Below are 24,777 nucleotides of genomic sequence, written 5' to 3'. Positions count from 1 at the left end.
ATAGAGTATCTTTCCCCCTAGTGAGATAACTGACGCCCCAAAAGAAAGCACATGACAATTATTGTGGCTGATGACTGTAATTATCTTGCTACAGGAGAAGGCCCCACACCCAAACTCTTACCAGGCCATTGTTGTCCTGGGGCTGGAGCTCTAAGCCTCGAACAATGTAAATCCTAACCGTGCATTCCTGTGGGACGCTGTCAGGTAATTCCTGAAACTGCCTGGGAGGGGCCGGCACGCTGGGGTCATCCGACAGGGGGTAGATTCTAAAGGAGCCCTAAGGGAGAGACACACAAATGTCCTCACAAGGGCCGCGGTGGCCTGGGCAGAGGGTTCCTGCCCTCCCAACCGTATACACTCGGAGGGTAGCCGCTGGGGCCGGCGGCAGGGGTGGGGGGCGGTTTGGGTGGCCAGGGCTGCCTTTTGTGAAAGAAACGATGTCGATTACACTTTGCGTAATTCCAGTGGGGAACGTGAAGTGATGGTAAGGAAAGTACTGAACAGATCACAGGCGAGAAGAAGGGGCAGGGCGAAGCAGGGAGACCAGGCACACATCTAGGCAGGAGTTGGATCAGTATGGTAGCAAAGGAAGGGGTGAGGAGTGAAAGTTTGAACGTATTTTGAAGATCGGAATAAAACTGATTATTTTTTAAACCCACTAATGTACAAAGGATGATTTCCCTTTTCTGGCGTCACCCCTTCATGAGACTGGGAGCTTCCTGAGGGTGGGAATTATGTCTTGTTCATCACTCTATCTCGAAGACCTAACACAGGGCTGGACATGTTGCCAGGGTGCAAGAAATGTTTCCTGAATGAGTAGAGCCAGCAGGCCAGCTTGTCAGGCCATAAACCTTATCTTGAAACTAGCTTTAGTCAGCCCAAGAGAAAGTGGTCCCGTTGGATTCAGACCCCGTGGGTCTTAGCTCCAGCTACTGTCACTGAGCAAAGCAGCATGTAGTAAGCACTTCCTTCCTCTGTGCCAGGTACGGGGGACCCAAACATGAACTCAGGAAACCCAGTCTGGCACAGGGATGTGAAACAGGTCTGCCTCTCGGGCCTTCCTGGATCGCTTGCTGGGATGCCGCAGGGATGGGGACGTGGAGAGCGCGGCTGGGGCAGACCGGCTGCTGTGGGGAAGGGTCAGCGGCAGGAGCACAGCTGCCCGGGACTTGGCCCCGCCGACCCCTGCCCGCTGGAAGGTGCTTTAATGGTGGCTGGTGCCCCAGAGCCGCGGGAGCCCGGGGCGGGAGCGAGTGACACCGCCGGAAGCGCCCAGGGCACGCGTCACAAAGAATGGGACCCTGGAGCCGGCCTTGAAAAGGATGAGTAGGTGTTGGTCAAGGAGGGAAGGCAGAAGAGCCTGTCCCAAGGCTCCGTCGTGAGAGGACGTGGTGTGTCTGGGGCCGGGGAGAGGTCCTGAGCAGCAGGGCGGGGCGTCCAGGGCGCCGAGCGGCTTGGGAAAGGCCAGCTCTGCCTTGAGGAAGGAGTTAAGACTTGAGCCGTGGAAACCCAGCATCTTTTGGTAGACAAGAGCCACCATCACACTGGGCAGCGTGAGGAATGGACGGGAGTGGGACACAAAGGTGGCGAGGGCCATCAGTCGGGAAGCTTCGGCAGGGCACCCGCGGAAGGCCTGGGAGAAGGCGGTGGGATGGAGCTCGGAGAGGCTGAATCTGCAGGGCCCGGGCTTGGATGGCTTGGGCAGGGCGAAAGAAAGGTACAGAGAATAACTTGGAGGATTCTACCCCTGACCCCAGTGGCCCTTCTCCTTGTCATCGGCTTCTAGCGTCCTTCATGTGGCAGAAGACGCGTCCCTGCCGCAGGGCTGGTCATCCTTTATCCTAGGTCTATAAAGAAATTAAAGGTGGATTTGAAACAGCACAAAACCCCACCTTTTACTCACCTTAAACTCTCCTACCACAGAAGGGTCTTCATTTTCATCTGATTTGCCTCGATACAGCTTGAAAGTATCCGAGAAGTCTGTCAGACCCTCAAATTCTGTTACATCCTCTAGTTCACAGTCGTATATCTGAAAGCCATCCAAAGATTCTTAATTTCCCACTAGAACACAGGGGGAGCCTAAAATCAAAAAGCCCGGCAGTACCAAGTGGGCCTGGGCATGTGGATGGGGCCGCTGGAACCCTCCCATCACCGGCAGGAGGGTGGAAGGCTAGAAGCGCTTGGGGAAAACATCTGGCTGTTTCTTCTTGAGTTAAATACCCAGCTACTCTATGATGCAGAGACTGCATTCCTAAGTATTTATCCAGGAAAAATGGAAACACGTGCCCACGGTACGAGAAGGTCTGCAGCAGCTTCCTCGTCAGGAGAAGGGACACCCACGCGGCAGTACAACCACGCCGTGAACCACCGCTCGGCAGTAAGAAGGGACAAGTGACAGATACACAGGACAGCAGAATGGATCTCAAAATGGCAGTGTTGGGCTAGAGAAGCCAAACACACACACAAAATCCATACCGTATGAGCCCATTTCTATGGAGTATGAAAACAGGCCAAAGCAGCCCGTGGCGATGAAACCAGATCAGCTGCCTCCGGGCAGGATGGGAGGCAGTGGATAATTGGCTGGAAAGGGGTGCACAGGAGTTCTCCGTGGTGATGGCAATGTGGCTCTGCCTTGTTTTGGGAGGTGGTTCACATAGATGTATACCATCATCACAACCCATGGAATGGAGTCGTTTATTGTATGTAAATTATACCTCCGTAAAAAGCCAGAAGAAGAGGAGGAACAAGAATGAGAAGGGAGGCAGGCAGGAGGGAGGGTGGATCTGGGACTGATCTATTCCACCAGTTTGGTCCTTTTTCTAAATAAGTCGCTCTTTGCATGCTAGTGTTTCTTAAGCTGCACTGAGATGTTATGATGATAACATGGAAATATGTGGGGTTTTCCTACTTTGATGGGGAACATCATTTTAATGGCCAGATATTTCTCATTTTAAAGATTTTTTTTCTCCCATGCAATGTTCTGAAAACATGAGCATTTGCTTCTACTTAAGCACATTAATTACACACTAAAAACCGGAATGAAGAATTGGAAACTCAAAACATTAACCCAGGAGATCACAGGTAGCCAGATCTGTCTAGCTCAACAGTTCGCCTTCTTCCTGGACACATGCGCCCACGGTTCTGATGGGATGTTACACCCATGTAACAGAATCAACTTTTCAGCTAGTGCAACAGATGCCTGTTTGGAGGACAGAATAAGGCATGTTGGCGTTGTATGCTGTTCTGCAAGAGCATGACTTTTAGGATTCCCTGGGACGAACTGGATAATTGTGGGTCTAATCAGTGTGATGTCAATTCCCAACCCTCTATCAGATGCCCCCAAGCCCCCAAGTGGCAGTCACATAACGTAAGTCAACAGCTGTCCTCAGGCTCCTGGAATCTTGGCAAAAGCAAAGCCCATTGCAAGAGGACTGGCCCTTCCCCATTGGACCTTCTGGTCAGTTTTAATGGATGCTGATCCCTCACCCAAAGCAGTATAGGCCCAGGTACCTTGAGTTTGGAATAGCCTTTCTGAACATATTGTCCACATTTTTCATGTTCCCCTGTGGAAGCATAAAATTTACTCCACCAGTCAACGATTTCTTCCTCCTAATAAAAGACATATCAAAATGGAATAACCTTTAGTGTTGACATGGGTTTCTAATCAATGCAGGAAAACCCACATGTCGTGGGTAAGAGAAATAGGTACTTCTGAACCTGAACGAGGAGACAGGATAGGATGTTGTTGACATGCACAACGGATTCAGCATTCACCATTCTTTCACCCAGAAGCCGCAGGGGAAAGGACCATCGCTGGCGGCCAATGAAATGTGTCTGGCTCAAATGCCCACCGCTCTCCTAGATGATTGCTTAAATTCTATAGACACAACCTAATCATTAGTCTGGTTTTACTTTTTTATCCTGTTCACTTGATATTTATATATACAGATTAAACTCCCATATATGTTTTCTACTATTTCATTTCTTTAACTGTTTTAGCCAGCAATCCATTATAAAACAAAGCTAAGCTGAACGGTGGAAAGCCTGGTTCTAATTCAAGTCCCATCCTTTACTATAAGCCATAACCTCCTGTTACAAGCCATACCAGCTTGGGCAACTTGACCCATCTCTCTGAGCCTCAATTTCTTGATCCACTGAGTGGGATAACAACACTACCTATCTCCATCTACTCCAGAGAGTTATTTCAGATAAGATCATTAGGAGAAAGAGCTTTAAAAATGATAAAATGTGGGGTGCCTGGGTGGCTCAGTTGGTTAAACATCCAACTCTTGGTTTCGGCTCAGGTCATGGTCTTGGGGTCCTGGGATGGAGCCCTGCATCCAGCTCCCCAATCTGCGGGGAGTCTGCTTGTCTCCCTCTCTTTCTGCCCCTCCCCCTGCTCATGCTCTCTGTCTCTCTCTCTCTCAAATAAATAAATCTTAAAAAATATATTAAAAATGATAAAATGTGAAACAAAAGTAGGGAGGCATTCTGGGTCCTTTAGATCAGTAGCTCCCAGCCCACCCTTGGGTGAGTCCTGGGCATCCAATATGCTTTCATAAGTTCCCCAGGCGATTCCAATGTGCAGCCAGTGGCAGAACCTCTGGTTTAGACACATGGTTCTTAGTTGCACAGAGGAGACCGCGTATCAGAGTCACTTGTCAAACATTTTTGAAATGCAGAAGCCTGTAGTTTATAAAAGGCTGCTATAAATTCCACTCCGATTTTTGACAAGAATAGAGCCTCATCAGACCCACTCATTGCACACTCAAGAAAAGCTACTTCTCATCTATGTACCATATATATATGTACACAAACACACACACAATTATTTCCCCTTTATAGTCAGTAACCCGACCTTGGATTTAAACAAGTCTCTTTACATATCCGCTATAGGCAGAAAATCTAAAATGAATCTGAAATCTAGCAAAGCATGTATAAGAGTTACCTTTTCTGTCAGCTGTTTATCACATTTTGCACAGGAAGAGGGCAAACCATATGGAGACCCCATGAGCATCAGGTTTGAAGAGAAAGAGGGAGAAATTAGTTTTCATGCACACTTTATATTATCAACATTTTTGATCGATTATTTAGAATATTCAGGATGATCTCATAATTAAACACACCTTACTGGTTTCTTCTCTGAAAATGTGCAAATGAGTTACAAACAGTATTAAAATGAAAAGGTTGGAGGTAGCCACACACATCCCATGTTTTCGAGAGAGAATCTCGCTGCCGGCACAATGGTCACAAGACGGGAGTGGGGGGCGAGGGGGGCGGGGGGCCTGGTAGTACAGATGCTCATTGGCCTGCCCCAAAGTTTTCATTTCATTTAGCTCCTAAAGTATTCCTCAACTTGGCCTAATTCTTATCCCTTCAAAAACTCCTGTCATGGGATATTTGTGTCTAGCATGGCTACAATTTCATCACATAGGGTACCTTTCCTTGCTTTCTCCCCATGCCTCTGTTATAGCACCAAATACAGATGCGTCCATCAAAATTGCTCTAAGAAGTCAAATTTCTCATGGTCAAATGCTTCCATTTGAGCTTCTGCATGGAGAATCCACCCCTGATCTCAGGGCACACCCAAGAGAAGAGAGAATGGTGAGCTAGGGTGTGGAGCCTGAGTTTTCGCTTGGTGCTGCTGGTGGCACATCACCCAAGTTCACTCTCAGGGGCAGTCTGAGGGACTGCTATCTAGACCCACTTTCTGAAATCCTAACTCCAAGTTCCTGTCTCGTGTGAGGAGAGTGCTCATTACAGGCACTCCCTACAGCTGTTGTATGAGGTGGCCACGGGCTTCCTCTGTAAGTGTCCTCACTGTTTTCTGACTGACATTTATCCAGCACACAGAACTGCCAAGAGGGGCAGAGAGACACGCAGTTGTAACAGTTCCTTATAGTAGATTCATCCCGAAGCAAGATTAGGGGTTAAATCATAGCCAAACTGAGATTTTGGAGAGAGGCATTCTATGCCTAAAGGGCACTCATGTTCCACGAATGGTTCCTGAATTTTTAAAAAAGATTTTAAAAGTCTGTTTATTCACATCTATTTTCAGCTATTTAAAAATATTTCAAAGAAAAGAATAGGTCATGAGTTTAAAAGCACAACTCAAAACAAATGATGCCTGATTTTAAACGTTAGGATTAACATGGGAGAATTTATTCACGCCCGTCCGCTCATTAGTTCACTCAGAAAAGTTAACGGGAGTAACTTGCTTTATGGTTTCTCCATGGTAAGAGTCTCCTTTTTACTTAGAACCATCACATTTGTTTAAAGATCGCCTTTCACTCCAAAATCTAGTATTAGAAGGAATCTGAAAGGAGAATTCCAGTCTTTAGCCCGAGGTCCCCACAGGCCCAAGCAGCTTCATGCACTTCCTTCTCATACATATACATACATGCACTGTCCTTGGAGAAGCCATTTTGCTGAGTGCTGTTGACATACTGCTTAAGCACTGGAATTGGAAGGTAACTGTTGAAATGGCCACATAGGAACGTCCATGCTGCCCAGCAAACACTTATCAGCTTGCCCCAAGTACTTATTTCTCACCTCTCTTGTGGTAGTGCTGAGCCCAATTTAAGAACTCCCACAGTTCTCACAGGGTAACGGTGTGCGTTTCCGTGAGCATGAGACTGTCACCCAAAGCCCTAGCCTCCAGCTCGCATCAACAGCACAGTGAGTTTTGACCCACTCTCTCCATTTACCCAGATTGGGTTGGTGGTAGCAGACGTAAACATACATCACATGTACATGTAATGCATGCCCAGCAGCAAGCTTGTTATCGGCTCTTCCAAAGCTCACCTGGGTTCATCTGACTCTGCATCCATGTGTACTGTCTTCCCTGACAAACAGGTGGAATCAGTTTTTTAGGGGCGATTCCAACCAGCCTTTCTTACCAACACGGAGCACCTCAGTGAGGTGTTAGCAGAGCAAGCCGATTAAAGTCATTTACAGTATTGTCGCTCCCCCCACCCTTATCTGCAGGGTACACGTTCCAAGACCTTTAGCAGGTGCCTGAAACCGCAGGTAGTACTGAACCCTAGATATACTATGTTTTGTCCTGGACACACATTCCTATGGTCAAGTTTAATTTACAAATTAACAGCACAGTAAGAGATCCATAATAACTAATAATCAAACAACACGTATGACAATATACCATAGTGAGTTACGTGGATGTGGGGTCTCTCTCAAAATGTCTTCTTGTGCTGAACTCACCCTTCTTGTCATGATGTGAGATGATAAAATGCCTACGCGGTGAGGTGACGTGAGGTGGATGACGTGGGCCCTGTGACGTAGCATCAGGCTACTACTGACCTTCTGTCCGTTCGTCAGAAGGAGGGTCATCGGCTTCTGGACTGCCGGACCTGCCACTGACCGTGGCTCACTGAAGCCACGGAAAGCGAAACCACAGATAAAGGGGGACACCTGCCTGAACGATGGTGGTTCCTAATACTACCCACCTAATACTACCTAATACTACCTAATACTCCCACCCCCAATCCTGGCAGACCGCAACTCAGTTTCCAGGATGTAAAAGAAACTTGCACAATGCGTTGCTACAGTAACCCAGCCATCTGTTAACTATTATTAAGAAATGAGTGAGAATATCGGCATAGATTGGCCTTATTCTTCTTGATCCCCCCACGTAGGACTACTAAGTACACAGCAGGCATGAATAAGAATTGTTTGACAATGGGACGTAGGAAAACTGGAGACAGATTATAGAACAGGATCTAAAACCGCTTTTTTCCAGAGTGGTTGTGAAAATGTATATAAAAGGTCTTATGTATACAATCCTTAATTTCTCCCTAGGCAACTACTGTTTTGTTGGGAATATGTGAGGTCGTTTACAAAGTGAATGTGGTCGTTTTACAAATTTGGTATTGTCATTTGTGACTGTGGATGATTCCTAGGGAATAGAATCAGATACACTGCTCCACGGTGCTGGCGGTGGAGATCACATTTAATATGGTCCAGTTGTTAGTGAGCTTAATGAAGTGGGAAGGAAGTGAATTTTTTAAAAGGCACTGTTTATGGACATAACATATTAAAGTGCAATCATGTGCATTTTTTGGCCAGTTTGCACATTAAAACATGCTGTGAAAGTCCATCCTAAATGCCAACACAAACAGGGAGATATTTGATGTTTTCTTTTTTCTGGACTGAGACCTTTTTACATTTTTTTTCCCTTTCCTTCTTGTAGAATTGGCTGGAATTGTTCTAAAATAGGGTCCTGAGTGAGCATTTCCACCAATTTCTTCACTTCGAAACCACAGTGAGTATAAAAATCTAAGATACCCCATACCCGGACAAATCGGGTCAGTAAAAATTGGTGACACTTCTCCTTCACATAGGGAAAAAAACTCTGTGCTACAGGCATCCCTCTTCTGAATGTTCTATGCTATAAACTGTCTCCTGAACTTTCTAGCACATGGTATCATTCAGACTGTCCACACCAATAGTTCTGAGACCTGCCTGCACGTTAGAATCACATGGAGAGATTTTTAAATATACTGATGTCTACTAGGCCCTCTTCCTCTTGGAGGGTAGGTCCTGGCCCTATCTTAAGTACCCTGGGTGACCCAGGGTAGAGGACACTAGTCTGCACAACGTCATCTTAACTACTGATGAGTTTAGGATTCGGATTCCTTATTCTACCTCAATAAACTGGATTGGTTATTATTATTTCAATTGCATTGAATGGTTGTCTGACTGAATTTGCCCAATGCCTAGGCCACCCGGAAAACAAAACTGACATTATCCAATGATCAGTTCTGAAACCTACCTTCGAAGCCAGTAATGGTTTGGTGTCTTCTATTTCGATAATGACATCCCGGCAGGGCGGGGTCGACAGAAGGGAAGCTGCAAGACAAACAATTTCTCACCTAAGATGCTTAAAGAAATACAGGAGTGAACATTCTAGTCCAAGTCCAAGTTCAGCAGTCACAGTGGAAGGCAGAGGTTCCTCAGGGGTGGGACTTCCTGAGTAGAGAGGACCACACCCGAATGGAGAAGGTGACCCAGTAACTCATCATTTTTCCCAAAATGTAATGTAGATTTAGACATCTTTAAGGAACGATATGGCCCATTTTTCTCTTGTCTTGGACAATTAGCCCAGTGCCTGTACTTAGGAAGGACTCAAAAGAGAGTGGTGTCGATTGTGTCAATACATGTCTTTAGAGGATGTGGGGGGAGGGGAACCTACATCTAAAGGAGCCTCAGTTTCTTGGAATCTGTTCCCAAGACACAGAAAAGCAAAGCAGGGTGAATAGTTGCACATTTCAGGTCTGAAGTTGCAGTGGCTCATTCAGCCCCGGTTCCCATAGTGTGGGCACAGGGAAGAGGCATCACCCGGTTTTAGGCCATTCCCAGAAGAAGGCTGACCCCTGAACAACAAGGGTTTGAACACTGTGTGGGTCCACTTATATGTGGATTTTTTTCAATACAGTATAGTACTGTAAATGTATTTTCTCTTCCTTGTGATCTTCTTAATGTTTTCTTCTCTCCAGTTTACTTTATGTAAGAATGGAGTATATAATACATACAACATACAAAATATGTGTTGATGGACTGTTTATGTTTTTGGTATTTAAGGCTTCCCGTCAACAGGAAGCTAGTGATAGTTAAGCTTTAGGGGACTCAAAGCTGTACATGGATTTCTGACTGCGTGAGGGTCAGCGCCCCTAATCCCCGCCTTGTTCAGGATCAACTGTATTTGTGGGTCCAGGTTTTGGGATTAGAGCAAGGGCTCAAGGGTAGCCCCTGGGCTCACCAAGTTTGTTTCCACCGAAGCCTCAACCCAGGGTAGGGGTGTGGGTGAGGGGTATGTCTACCCTTTCTGGAAGACGGCACTGGGCAGTCAGACATTCAACAGGAGGCCAGCATCCAGACAGAAGGAACTGCCAAGCCAAAAGAACTTTTTGTTTAACCCACTCATGTAGGACATAAAACGGGAGGGAAGACACAATTTTTAGGTAGGTACCATGGGCCAGGCAGAGAGCTAAGCCTTTCACATACTTTATCTCATTTAATCCCTCAATAATCCTGCAGAATATGCACCATTATCCCTATTATAAAGACTAAAAAACAAATTGAGGCTAGGAGAATGCAAGTTACTTGCTTCAGGTTAAACACTTAGGAAGTGGAAGTAGGTGACTTAGCTAGGGCTGTGTACCCCAAAGCTTGCGTTTTAACACACCGGAGCCCAGAGCAGAGTAAATGCTCAGTGAATGCTGGAAATGATCAGGGGGATACTGGGGAGGCTGGGGAGACTGACATTTACCGAACACCTATGATACCCCAGTTGCTATGCTAGGTGTTTTTACACCCATGTAGAACCCCCATATCTATCAGCAGTCTCTGCATTTCCAAGACAGTCTCCCCCCAAACTCCTAACACACACATAACACAGAGCATGACAGCCAGTCAGGCAGGCAAGCGGGAACACAACTGTATTTGAGTTCTTTCTTACCAGCTCTCTGCTTTACCAGCCTCATGGCAACAAAGCCTCAAGAACAGGAGGAATAAGTTATTCTATATGCTTCCAACATTAAGCCAGCCAAATACATTCCTCAACTCATACCCTATTATTGGTTTTAAGAAAGGACCAGATCGATCTAAAATAATAGATTCTGGTCTTAGGAACATTATACTCTCCCCACCGCATACTCCTTAGGGATTTTCTTCTTCGAAGACTTCTCTGAAACCTTGACCACACTTCACGTTAATTACATACGGTCACTAACCTCTGCCTGAGGCCCAACCTACCCAGCCCCCTGACCAACAGACACCAACAGGTCCACATTCGGAGGCCAGAGAAAGGTTGCCGAATTTGTGATTTCACACATTTGGATCAAAGAACTTTGTCTCATGAAAGCACTAGGAAAAACGTTAGGACAATTGTTTCTCTCCATTTAGTAGCCCCCAATACAACAATGCTGTGGTTACAATAATCCTTGTTGTTATAAAAAATGTCGCTATTTTAGGTATTATCAATTCAACACAAAACGCTCTGCATGGGAAATTTCGGGGTAAACTCATGTAGGTTTTTTTTCTTGCCCATGTGTGATTGTGGACTTTATTTTTTCCTCTTCTCTGAATCGAGAATACAGGATGCTCAGACCCACATAACAGATGAGTTTCAGATGCTCTGTAAAATCAATACCAAACCTTCTAGAAGATTAAATAGAACTGGTTAGCAGAGCAGCTGCTTAAACAGAAGACATCCGTTTCAGTCTTGAGGCACCAACAATCAGCTGAATGAGCGTGTGCCAGTTCTCCACGGGGCCTAATCTCATGAAGCGGGAGGGGCCCTGGGACCTTGTTCCCTGTTGTGTCCCAGTCCCCAGCCCCTAACACGGGCCCTGCACATAGTAAGCTAAAAACGAGTCATTATTGAATGGGCAGTAACAAAATGCTATCTATTAGCTATTATTTCTTTGGAGCCCTAAGTTAAGTTTTATGCCCTGCTCTATCATCTACTTATTAATCATGTGACCTAAGGCAAGTCATTTAAACTCAGCAGGTGTCAGTTTTTCCTCCACGGATAACAATGAAATAATATTTTCCCAATTACATTACCATAACAGGACATGTTCATGAGGACAACAGATGGAAAGCAATACAAAATAAAAATCCTCCCCCTGCTTCTGTGCTCATGAGGGGACCCCTGGATTTCTGCATCAAAACATTTATCACACTGGAAAGCAACCCGTCATTGCCTTGTTTGTCTTCTCTGCTTGACTACATGACAATTTGAGGAAGCACTTAACATTTCCTGCAGAGACACCGAGTGTTCAGCTAGGGACAGTTTCCTTCAGAAGGTTACTACCTGAGCACTGGATCCCCCCAAAACAAGGTGGGAATTCAAACCTACCTCTGCCGCTTACTAGCTATATCACCTTGGGAAAGTTACGTAACCCACTATAAATCAAACTGTTTCCTCATCTGCATGCTTATTTTTATCTTGAGCAGGTTGCTAAAGATTAAATCAGATCACACATGAGAAGCCCCAAAGGGTGTTTATAGACACGCATCTTACCTTTTAGCTGCGGCACAAGGTCCTCCTTCCCCGCATAAGGGTCACAGCGAAAGCGGTCCAGACGATCGATGGTGCACTGCCCAACGACAGGCTTCCGCCCGAACTGCCTGTGGTCGATGACCTTGATCACCAGCGGGGGCATGTACAGTTCCTCCTTGGGCAAGAACTGGGGGTCACAGAAGCAGGCATCACTCCTCCGTAGGAGACCAAAGGGACCACCCCAGACTCTGTTTGCCCATTTGGTGTAGCCCCGGGGACTCACAGTAAGTAGGCAAGGCAAGCAGTGTCGTGCTTAAGGGCATGAGCCTCGAGCCTGCCTGGGGTCAAACCCTGGCTCTGCCCCCGGGAGCTGCATGACCTCAGCTCTTCAAGGCCCCAGCTACGTCTTCCGTAATAGGACGGTTGTTTAACTGCTGTGTGTGACCTGCTTAGCCTAGTGTCTTAGGACCTGGCTATGCTCTGTAACAGGATGCAGAGTCAGCCTGTGGTTAGAATGAATTAGAATTTACAAGCAACCGAGATAAAACTGAATCTCCAAGGGAACTGTGTGGCTTGGGAATCTCTTAGCCTTGGAAGTTCAGCATCCAAACAGAATGCTCCTTTTCCCCTGATTCCTCCTGTTCCTCCACGTGGAACTTGGTGGCCTTGGTGACATTGTCTGATTCGGGAATCATGGGCTAGTCCCAGGGTGCGCCTGGTATGGGGTTCAGAGAACGTTTCATCTCTGGCCTCGCACAGGAGGAGAAGTTGGGGCTGGCGGAGTGGCTCTCCTCACTCCCGCTGGGACTAGATTCAGACTAGAACTTGGGGCTGGGGGAGGGGCTGGGCAGGGGCCACGGATGGGTGGAGTGGCCCAGGGCAAACGCTTCGGGATTCTGGCTTGGAGCGTCCAGGTGGCACCCCATCTGCAGCATTGTAGGGGGAAGAGCACGGGCTTTGGAGTGAGGGGAACGGAAGTCCAAATTCTGGCCACCTGCTTGCCAGCTGATCCTGGTATAAACGACTCAACCTCTGGGTTTCCTCCGAAGTGGGCGTATGAGGAGTGAAGCCTCCTGCCCTGCCGGGCGAGAGCAAACACGACACGCAGGGGGCGGGAATGGCTCAGAGCTGTCCCGGCATCACCTCCCACATAACCACTGCAGCCCCGAGCGTGTGGCCTGACGCTCACTGTGGGACTTGAAGGTGTACCCCTCTCTAGGCCTCAGTTTCTACATCTGTAAGAGCAGACTTTAAACCACACGACCCTAGCGTTTGAGAAGGGAGTGTTAGCGACACCAAATGACTAGGGAGGGAGAAGGAAAGCGAAGATGCTGGGCCCTCTGCTTTATCACGCCAAGGAAATGCCTTGATTTTCTCTCTTTTATGCAGTACAGTGAAAAAGGAAGACTTTTCTTTTTAAAAACACTAAGGATGAAACTGCTTTAAAAAGCGGAAGGACGGGGTGACCTCTTCTTGCTGCAAAGTCCTATGAGGTCTACGACAGAGGACCGTGAGCCGGATGTGACGCTGTCCCTTCCTAACAACCAGGGGGTGACTTCCATGGCACCAAGTGGGTGCCCTCCACTGGAGGTGGGGCCTGTCCCGGACCCTGCCACCCCAAATGGGCCCTGCAGCTGCTCCTTCCCCAGCCAGCCAGTCCCTATCTGGAGGCTTCTGGTCCACGTACACCTGCAGGGGCAGGACTGAGGGTCAGTGTTCCACCCTCCAGGGCAGAGACCAAAAGCCTGTACCCGAGAGCTGAATAGATGGAAAGTTCATTCGAGAAAAAAGTAAGTATTTTCCACAAATATTTCTGTATCACTGGGGATGTGTGAAGCTTCAAGAAACCATTACTACAGTGTGAGAATCTAGGGGAGAAACGTCACTGGCAAGCTGAATTCAAGGCAGGGTTTTTCTAGTTGCTGTCAGAGTTTGGAAATATGTAAATGTGTGTGGGGTGCGGGGGATGCAATCTCTATATATTCATATTTCAAATACAATTCAGTTTACTCAACACACATGTGCTATTACAGTCTTGATTGATACTGTACCACTTTCATGAAGAGAACAGAACTCGGGAAGTTGGGCGTCTTCTTAAGGTTTTTGATCACCACTGATTCTACCCTTTCCCCTCCACACTCCACGACGAGGCTGGGGGAGGTGACAGAGGCCATCTGGTAGTTTTTCATGTTTCTTAAGCCCCAAGCTAGAATCTAAAGAAAACAATATAAGGAGAGAGGAGGAAAACTCAGTATATTACAAATAATATTCAAAAGGAAAAATTCTTCCTTAATAACTGGTAAATTCTTTAAGATTGACTTGTGCAGATTTGCCTAAAATCTCTGAGACTATTATCCTAGAAAGCCTGTAGATCATGCAGAGAAAGCAGTTTTGCCCCTCTTTTTCTGCCTGAGCTGCTAAAAAGCAGAGCAGTGAAGGGTGCAGGAATCAAATCCTGGCTGTGAACCCTGGCAAGTTTGGAACCTCTCTATGTCTCGTCCGCAAACACAACTGTCTTGTCTGCAAACAAATCACAGGGTCATTCTGAGGATCAAGTGTAAACTCCTTAACAGTGTCTGACATGTAAGCATTCAAAAATGAAAGCTGTTGTTTAAAGCCATCTGCTTTGGTCTTTGGGAACTCTGAGCAAGACAGCCTGAGAAGGGAAATCTCAAGGTAACAGCTGCTTGACTGGACAAGGGGGAGACCTTGAGAGTGGACCAGACGCTGTCCATGAAGCTACCTGTGAGCTCCCGCAGCCTGTGTCTGCTCTGATGGTCTGCCATGTCACCATTTCCCATTGCTCCCATCCCTCTCTCCACGTCAGCCCCCCTTTTGGGTCCCCCGCTCTCTGCATGCACACACGCGCGCACACACACACACGCACACACGCATGCTGCTCTCAGTCTGCCTTCCCTCTCCCAGCTCTCCAGTTGACATGGGAAACTCAGAAATCTCCTGGCTTCTCGTAAGTGAGAACTCTAGATTCCCTCAGTAACGCTGGAGTTGACCTGTTCTTATTTCGACGAGCTTTCTGTTTGCATGCGTGTTTCAAATTTTTGGACAAATTCTATAGGAAGTTGGAGACAGCAAGAGAATTTGTAGCAAGATTCCATTTCCTACGAGAGTCCGGTGTGTAGCTACGTCATTTGACTTGATCAATAAAACGGGGAGCTGCATACCTCAATAGCAGTGAGCTGAACCACAGGCCTGATCCCCTGGGGGACCATGTACAGATTTGGCGCCCTTTGTGAGGGAAGGATGGGAAGGTTGGAGCCATTCTGTAAAACAAACATGGAAACATCACTGCCTCTCCTTAGTTCAAGAAAATGGTGTCGTGGATTATTAGCAAGTGTTTTAAGCAGCTACTAGGAAAGAATATATGCGTGAGAAATCAGTAAGTACCTTGTGCCTCAGAATCAGCTCTGCAGTTACAAGGACATCCCCACAGGTTTTGTCTCCATTCATTACGGGGTGCCAGAGAAGTTTGGGGGTGACATCTGTTTCTGAGTTTAGTTTTACCAGAGGAGAGCACGTGCTTCGTCCTAAAAATTCATCTTTGCCCTAGAGAAACAAGCAGTCCTTAAATTCCCCAACAAATATCCCTGTACAACTCCGTCATTCCCCCAAGCCGTCTTAGAAATTCTAAATTACCTACCACTTGGTCATTGTCAAAAAGTTCGATGATAACTTTGGGCGGGTTCTGTAGAACTGTCTGGGGCTCCCCATAGATTTCAATTTCATCAAATATAATGGTCTGGTCCCATGTGGGATTCAGAGTTGAGTGGATGATCTCAGTGGTTTTGCTTCGATGGAGGAAGGAGACATGAGCATATGGATCTAAAACAGAAAAAGAGAGTAACCGTGAGGCCATGGCTAATGTATAGCTCCCCAGGCGCCCTCATTTCAATCGCATGCTCTTCTTCGAGTTGCACTGACCACAGACCCTCACCACTCCCTGGGAGAGAGACCGCCAAAGCCTTCTTGAGAAAGAACAAAGCTGGAGGCATCACACTTGCTGGTTTCAAACTATATTACAAAACTATAGTAATCAAAACGGTATGGTATTAGCATAAAAACAGACACATGGACCGACAGAACAGAGACCCCAGAAATAAACACATGCATAGGCAGTCAATTAATTTTCAACACAGGTGTCCAGAATGCACAATGAAGAAAGGATAGTCTCCTTGATAAATGTGCTGGGAAAACTGGACAGCCATATGCAGAAGAATGAAGCTGGAGCCCTGTTTTACCTCATGCACAGAAATCAACTCAAAATAGACTAAATACTTGAACATAAGACCCAAGACCGTAAGCCTCCTACAAGAATAGATTAAGGGGTAAGCTCCTTGACATTAGTCTTGGCAATGATTTTTTAGGATTTGACACCAAAACCACAGGCAACAGAAGCAAAAATAAACAAGTGGAACTACAACAAACTAAACTTCTGCACAGCAAAGGAAACAATCAACAAAATGGAAACCCATGGAATGGGAGAAAATATTTGCAAACTACATTATCTGATAAGCAGTTAATATCCAACATATGCAAGAGACTCATACAAAAATAGCAAAAAGCCCAAATAACCCAATTAAAAAATGGGCAAAGGACCTGAAGAGATGTTTCTCTGAAGAACACATACGAATGGCCAAAAGGTACATGAAAAGGTGTCCAACATCACTAATCCTCTGGGGAATGCAAATCAAAACCAGAATGAGATATCACCTCACACCTGCTAGGATGTCTAGTGCCAAAAAGACAGGAGATAACCAGCGCTGGCGAGGATGGGAAGAAAAGGGAACGCCTGTGCGCCGTTGTGGGAACGTAGACAGGTGGAGCCACTGTGGAAAACAGTATGGAAGTTCCCCAAGAAATTAAAAATAGCACTATCGTATGATCCAGCAATCCCACTTCTGGGTACTTACTCAAAGCAAATGAAATAATCATCTCAAAGAGCTATCTGTGCTCCCATGTTCCCTGCAGCATTATTTACAATAACCATGGCTCCGATCAGTTATCTTATATCTCAAACGGCAAGGAATCTGCTTGAGTTTTATGCAACTTTAGTCAAGAATTAGGATTAAGATTCTAACTTTGACCTTCAATGATTGAGTGCCCCCTGGTGGTGAATATTCAAAAACGTCTTCAAACCCCGTTTGGAGATGCGTATTGTGGGGATGACCTTGAATCTGCTCTAATCTGTAAGAAAAGGAAACCATTCACAAATGGTTACATGAGCGCTTGGAACACACCTCATGAGTGATGTGAGCAGTTCAGAGTGTCAGGCAACTGCTTTAAGAGTTGTTTCCATCAAAGCTCTGCTGGCCTTCACGTCCTTAAGTGCAAATCTCCCCAAGTCACCCAGATGGCCCTTGAATGGTTCATGATCCCACAAGCAACGGCACAGATCCTCAGCAGCAGACCCCTGGCCTTTTCCCCAGCCCTGCCCACAGCCTTCCCTTTAGAACCAGTCCAAAGGCCATGAAACGAGCTGGGTCTCATGGCTTTATGGTGCAGGGAATTTGGGGAACAGGCCACAGAGAGGTCAAAATGAACTCCACACTGCCTCAAGCCTGGTGTTGTAGGCAGATGGGCGAACTTGTGATCTTTCTGTCAACTTGAGAGAGCTACAAAAATATAAGGATCTTAACTTACCGATCAGCCCAAGAGCCCAGAGCGTATGTATGTGTATGTATATAGAGAGCTATGTTTATAAGCAAAGAGCAGAAATTGCTTTTCTTCTAGGTGCTTTTTATTAATCAATTAATGATTATTAGTGTTAAAAGACCATGTATCTTCTGTGTATCTCTAGCACCCAGCAATAGTACTCAACATACTCAGTATTTAATGACTGTGCAGTTTATTTCATACAAATCAAACTCATTTCAATATGGAAAGCCTCTTTGTTGTGAGACATTACTAAAAACATCCACTTGATGAAAAGTAGAATCAAGCTAGCTAGCTGTGTAATAACACGTAAGATGGAGATTTTTGTCCCTTTACCTGAAAAACTATCCTTGTCTAGAGCCATGAGGTTCCTGGCTTGATAGATATAGCAGCGCAGATGGTAAATGTAGACTCCTAAAAAGAACAGGATGGAGGTTACTCATAAGAAACTTAACACTGTAAACTGCAAATTTTCTGGAATATTTGGAGATAATTCATGTTTCAGATAAATGGGTCATTCAAATCTACTTCTCCACAATAAAGAGCACACATAGTGGTGATGACAGGTCCTCCCAAAGTAGTTCTGTTTCCTATAAAATAAAACTAACTTTAAAAATACTACAGTAAGCTCAGTGCAAGTGTATCACTCAGGAGAACATCACTCCTGTTGTAAAACCTGGATTTAGGCCACTGCTTGTCATCTCAGACCTTGACAATGAGACTTGGTTTCCAAGAGTTATAGAAATAGGGCTTCCTATACTATTTCAGCCCCAGGTCTAGGAAAGTTCCTCCTTTGATAGTTCAGAATCTTTATACTCCTTACCCCTATATTAATGTATATATGCTCCCCCCCCCAACACATTATTCTGGGAGTCAGACTACTTGAAATCTTGTCTATAGTGCTCTAAGATGAGGACAACAATAACACCACCTTCTAGGGTGGCTGTGAAGATTAAATGAGTTAATATATGCACAGTGCTTGGCACATGCTAAGCCCTAGATAAGCATTTGCTATTACTAGTACAGAGTAAGTCTGCCTCATTCCAAAATTCCTAAAGATTATCACTGGAACCAAACTTTACTTAACTTTTTGAACCTCTTTTTTTTTTTTAATTAAAACAATCTTGGGGAGCTTAATATATAGAATGAGTACATATTGGACAGACTATGTCAAAGTCAATGATCCGACGACCCTCCACCCCAAATATGATTTTTTAAAAGTGTATCTGAAAAAATCCTCTTCATCGAAATAAAAGTCACATTTGCATAAAGACATTTTAATCCTATTCGGTGATTCAGAGAGTTTTCTTGAGATAAGTCATAGCGGTGGAATGTACAAATCCATTTAAAACTTACTGTCAAAGTTACAGGAAATGATGGGGGTGTTGGCCCCAAACACGGTGGTGGCAGTGTACTTCTGTTTGTCCATGCTCTTCTCGTCTCCATCCTCAGTCGTGTCTGCACCCTAAAGAGGCAGAAAAGTCCATTACCAATGCCTCAAAACAAAGAGGCAAGAATTACAAAGAAATGGAATGGTGGCTTTTAAAAGGGACTCTTCTCATCCAATCACTCCATTTTTAAAGATGAATGAAGCCCAGCACAGCAAGTGTCTTGCCCAAGTTCACTTAGCTGGAAAGCGACAGAGCAAGAAGTTGAAGCCAGTCTTTTGCCTCAAGTCCAGGCTTACCAAACCCTGATGCTGAAAATTTAAAAGAGGAAAAGCATAAAGGATAAATAAGGGGATTAAAAGGGTGGGAGGAGGCTGAGAATAAGCAACATAGCAGGGTCAATGTGCCAAAATATAAAAATAGGCTGCGTTTGGAAATGGTTCCTGACCACCATGTTGTTTTAGACAGACCACTGCCATTCTCTTATGCATTCCTTCCACCTTGGCACTTCTCCCTTCCCTGCCTTCTTTACTGTGTTTCCATATGAATTATTCTCTAATTCCGTGAGCCATCCTTCTGTTTTTCTCCCCCTCACATCTGTGTATTTAACTTTCTTGGTTTGTTGAACGGTTATAGTTTCCAAGGTACGATCCAAAGAACCTGTGCCTGGGATGTTAACAGGTGTCAACTGCAGCAAGGGTTTTAGAACAGATATATTTGGAAAATGCTGGGTGAAACATTAAACAGGTGTCTGTGGTAAAACTTCTTAGAACCTTTCCTATATGCATGGTGTATTCGCGCAACAAGAGTTATTGAGCACCTAGGTTGTGTAGCCTTCTCCCAAATTATCTGCAGTCCTGTAGTGCTGGAGGGGTCCCTGTGGAGTGAGTGGTGTCTCCAACACTCATCTACTTTCCCTATGCCAATCTTATTTGAGTTTTGAGTACTTGTTACTTACGAGGGCGCCTTCAAGCTTAAAGATGGCACCTGCACCATGTGTTTCCGAAGGAGCCATTTTTCTTCTCCAGCGTCTGCGGCGAAAGGTATCTGAACTGCGCTGTTTCCAGTGAAATTTCCAGCCAATTAAAGAAGCATATTCCCAGCCGTCCCGGTCTTCATATTCTTCCATGGCCTAGACCAGAAGTAAAACTTTTAATGCTAATGATCATCATCATCATCATAACAACAATACCCCTTAACTGATAAAGGAGATTATTTGGTCAATCAACAAATAGGTATTGAAAGTCTACTCTGTTCCAAGCACTGTGTTACCAGCCAGTGATACAACAAAGAACAAAGGAGACAGGCTGTCTGCCCTTGCAGAGCTGATGAACTGTGGAAACATGGACAGATAACCAGGCAACTGACACAGAATGAGACGTTGCCACGGTGGTGCCTATACCATCAGGAGAGGTACCTTATTCAGACTTGGGGAGGGTTAAGGAAAATGGATTTTTTTTTTTTTAAAGAAAATGGACTCTTTCTCAAATTGCTTTCTATTTCCTCACTTCATTAGCACATAAGACATCATTACTATGATAAATAGTTTGGAAAACATTGTTATCTCTACCTTATATGGGAAAAAATGACACCACCTTCCCTAGGATTTAAATGTCTCATCTAAGCTAGTAGCTGGCATAACTAATAAGTAAGTGATAGATCAGAGTATATTACTTCTGCAGTAACTAATAACTCATGAGGATAGGACTTTTTATCCTAAAAACTGTTTATATATAAATGTCTTCAGTTTTCAATGTTTTATGCAATTTAACAAATATGAGTGTCTACTGTGTGACAGGGATTGTGTTAAGAGCTGAGGAAGCAATGAAGAACAAGGTAAGACCAGGTCCTGGCCTTCATGTAGCTGACATTTACTGATGGAAATTGTATGTAAATATCTTAAATAAAAGTATGACTAGATTTAATAAATGCAAAATAATACCAAATAATATCTATGATCTCAGAAATAAGAGCTCTATGCGGGTTATTATCATTGTAGGATTTTTTTTCAACTTTGAACAAACATAATTCCAGGTCAAGCACAATCTTGTAATTGACCCTCTAGTAGTGTTAACAGTGGGATTGAAATATTTCAGGTAGCCAGGAGTGAGGAGGTTAGGGAATATGATCAAAGTCTCAATGATACTTTTTGGTAGAACTGGGTCAAGTTTCCAGTCTTCTGACTAGAGTGGCTCAGTATCACCTTGGTGCTCTCATGTGGAAGGAGAGAGTCAAGTGCCTCTAGGAGCTTCTCACTCCATCAGCATAGGGGTAGTTGAATAAGAAATATTCATTCATCAGCTCATTCATTCTCCTCCACTATTTATCAAGAACAAGTTTCTGAACTGGCAAGAAGGATACCAAGATGACTACGGTTCCATCTTTGTGCCCAAGAAGCTTACTTGTAATAAAAAGTAACTTCATTGCACCTGCTATGAGTCAGGCACTTTCTGGAATAGCCTCGTCTGGGTTCAGACACTGGCTCAATCACTTTCTAGACATGTGGCCCAGAGTCCATTTAACCTCTGTGAGCATTAACTATAAAATAAGGATAAAATGCAGATCTTGTGGATTATAGATAACGCACATTTAGTACCTAGCATATAGAAGACACACAACATATTCCACTTATTATTATGAGTATTATTATTGCACTTATTCTTCCATGTATGCCTTATAATACCCTAATTAAAAGCATGGTATTGTACCCATTTTGCAGATGAGAAAGGAAATGAGGCCAAGATTTGAGTCCTTGTGTATCTCATTCCAAGTACTGAACTATTGCCACTCCTTCGTTATGATACCAAAATAATTTCTATTACTACTCTGTGGTGGTTCTTATCATTTAGCCTACTTCAGATCACCTGGAAGACCTGGTGAGAGATTGCTGGGCACCGCCCCTGGAATTCTTAAAACAGTGGGTTTGGGGTGAGGCATTTCTAACACATTCCCAGGTAACGTGTTGTTGCTGGTTGGGGTGGGGAGCGCATTTTGAGAACCGTTGACCAGGGAGGGCCTTACGCCTTTGACTGGTGAATGGTTTCTGTAGAAATAGCCAAGGAACAGGAATTCTGTGTGGCCCCCGGCCTAGCTCCCTCCCAAGCTAACTCTTACCCTTGCAGTGCTTGAAGTGCTTTGTGTTAAATCCTTCTTGCGTTTTCGGACCAGCCTTCGCCGTCTATGAGTATGATACATTTTCTCTGCTGCAACCCAGGATTTGGGTTTATTATCAGGAGGAATGGTAATTCCATACTCCCAGCCTGGAACAGAGTTTGCAAACGGTTATCCCAAAGAGATGCATTTGCCAGATTGCCAGATAAACTTGCAGAAAATATCCAATCACTGTCTCTGCTCCCCCAGCATTCTCTCCTGTGCCAGTGATTTCCACTGCTCCTTTCACTTGGCTGTAATTCAGCCAAAACGAACACAGGTCTGTTCCCCTGGGTCCCTCTTCAATCAGCTTCCTTTGCGGCCACGGGGTTCTCCTCCCCTTTCATCCCTCCTCACTCATGGTAATTAAGTGCATCTAAGAATAAAGCACAGTGCAAGAGGCAGCCGGGGACAGGGTTGAAGGGTTTAAATCCCAGCATCACCACACACTGGCTATTTACTAAAAAAGTTTCTTGCAGGTTAGTAAACTTGTCTATGGCCCTATTTCCCCAGCATAAAGGTGAAGTATACTTTTAAAAAAAGAATTCAGGATAATGCCTGCAAATCACTAGGACTGTGCTTAGCACAGAGTTTGTGCTCAGTCAATGCTAACTATTACTATAAGGCTTGGTGTGTGCATCAAGATCAGCACAGAATTTATAATCTACTTGAACCCTTCTTTATCCATGCTTGTTCTTTCTTTTATAAGGAAAAGAAATCAGAGTTTCTCTTTTGATATTTCCAAATGTTAGATAGTTCATTTAACTTCAGATTACTGTTCATAGAAAAGGATAAACACCATTAACAGAAGCTATGTCAATAATCTACATTATTGCGTATCAACTATACCTCAAAAAAACCCCAAAACAATCTGCATTATTGCTGAATAGGATGACTTTTAAGGCATTTTACAGTCCTTCTTCCTGAGCCCCAGGGTCCTGAGTGTGATGTTCCCTGGGAGTCTATGGGGTATGATTAGAATAGAGAACATCCAAATTGCAGTTCCCTCCTAAATTCTTCATCGTGGATCCCCAGCACCTCAACGTGCAGACACCTGGCCCACTGTGCTCTTGTATTTTTCACTCTTGCCGCCCCGCCCCCACCTGTCCAAGCACTTCCTTGTCCTTCAGATTTTGCATCTGAATAGTCACAGGTAATATCCAAGACCTGACAGTCACAGACCAACAGAAGTGGACTCCTCCCCCCAAGGAAACTTTACTCTGGTTAACCAGGGCCTTGCTGCAGAGACCCCACCAGGTAATAGATCTAAAATGTTACCTTTCTCATCCACTGCACGATTTATATCATATACCCATGCGTCATCTTCCCATTCCCAACCTGGAGGGCATGTCAGCTCACTGGGTGATGCTGCTTTATCACCGTTCTTTAGAAAGTAAAAACAAAACAAAATAAAAAATGAAGAAAAGTAAGCCATTGTGTCAGATAAGATGCAAAGGTGAGAGGCTGCCACACACTTAACAATGGTATTTACATGCTAATTTACGAATCTCTAATCTCTATGCACAATTGCTACACAAGATTAGTTTTTCAGAATACCTTCTGTTTCCACTATTAGGGGGTCTGTTGGGTCGAACCATGGGAAATTGTTGTTGTAGATCAAAAATGGTCAAAAATCAGCAATTTCATATGGTTCAACAACATTATGAAATGGCGCGACTCTCTTTATCAGGAATTATACTGGAAAGAAACCACCAGAGATGGATAAAGCATGAAAAACATGTGTTTTCAAGTACAAGGTAATGTCACTGGAAGTTCTAGATGCTGATCATGTAAGATTGAGCAAGGTTTAGGTTAAATATCGACTTAAGTATTGACTACATTAAAACTGACAGTTATGAAAAAACGTTCATAAGAAGAGAAATAAAGGTGGTCCATAAACATACGGAAAAATGCTCAGCCTCACTTTATTTTTTTAATTTATTTTAAAAAATTATTTATTTAATTTTTAGGCAGTGGGGAAGGGGCAGAGGGAGAGGTATAGTCAGAATCTTAAGCAGGCTCCGTGCCCAGCACCGAGCCCAACACGGGGCTCAATCTCATGACCCTGAGGTAATGACCTGAGCTAAAATCAAGAGTCGGACGCTTAACTGACTGAGCCACCCAGGCGCCCCACAGCTTTACTTTAAATTAAAGGTGGGAAAATGGAAAGCACATCTGGGCACTGACAAAGCTGGTATGGTGGGGGTAGTGAGTATTTAGGAAAACAGCCCTCTAATATGCTGTTGCTGGAAATAAAAACGTATGAAGGCAGTTTGGCAATACTGATCAAAACCGCCTATGCACTGAAATCTGACCAAACCTGTCCGGGGATCTCTCCTGGACATAAACTTTCACAAGTGAATAAAAATGTATATATAAGGATGTTTACTGCTGCATTGCTTGAGAAAACCAAAGACTGGAAAAAAAATTAAAATGTCCACAAGGAGAGGATATTTAAATACATTATAGAGGGTGCACATAATAAGACACTCTGCAGGCATTTTTAAAGAAAGCTCATAGTTCGGGGCGCCTGGGTGGCTCAGT

General features: G+C 44.7%; 1 protein-coding gene across 2 annotated transcripts in view; it reads right to left on the bottom strand.

Moving 5' to 3' along the window:
- Window positions 1-24,777, bottom strand: part of MYOF (myoferlin) — a 150,466-nt gene that overhangs the window by 21,830 nt on the left and 103,859 nt on the right. For both annotated transcript variants that reach the window (XM_028098591.2, XM_028098592.2), the window contains 15 exons: window positions 23,512-23,617; window positions 22,198-22,343; window positions 20,042-20,215; window positions 19,052-19,160; window positions 18,032-18,109; window positions 15,684-15,865; window positions 15,431-15,589; window positions 15,208-15,306; window positions 14,077-14,238; window positions 12,047-12,212; window positions 8,792-8,868; window positions 4,949-4,960; window positions 3,511-3,609; window positions 1,904-2,029; window positions 122-277 (listed from right to left, as the gene is read on the bottom strand). In XM_028098591.2, coding sequence (XP_027954392.1) covers window positions 122-277; window positions 1,904-2,029; window positions 3,511-3,609; window positions 4,949-4,960; window positions 8,792-8,868; window positions 12,047-12,212; window positions 14,077-14,238; window positions 15,208-15,306; window positions 15,431-15,589; window positions 15,684-15,865; window positions 18,032-18,109; window positions 19,052-19,160; window positions 20,042-20,215; window positions 22,198-22,343; window positions 23,512-23,617 — 1,851 coding nt within the window. The remainder of the gene's footprint in view (window positions 1-121; window positions 278-1,903; window positions 2,030-3,510; window positions 3,610-4,948; window positions 4,961-8,791; window positions 8,869-12,046; window positions 12,213-14,076; window positions 14,239-15,207; window positions 15,307-15,430; window positions 15,590-15,683; window positions 15,866-18,031; window positions 18,110-19,051; window positions 19,161-20,041; window positions 20,216-22,197; window positions 22,344-23,511; window positions 23,618-24,777) is intronic.

This window comes from Eumetopias jubatus, unplaced genomic scaffold (assembly GCF_037043125.1).
Source record: "Eumetopias jubatus isolate StellerSeaLion01/CBP00866 unplaced genomic scaffold, mEumJub1_p1.0 scaffold_17, whole genome shotgun sequence".
Taxonomy (NCBI): Eukaryota; Metazoa; Chordata; class Mammalia; order Carnivora; family Otariidae; genus Eumetopias; species Eumetopias jubatus.
The sequence above is the reverse complement of the archived record's forward strand: the minus strand, read 5'-3'. Positions and strand labels throughout refer to the sequence as shown.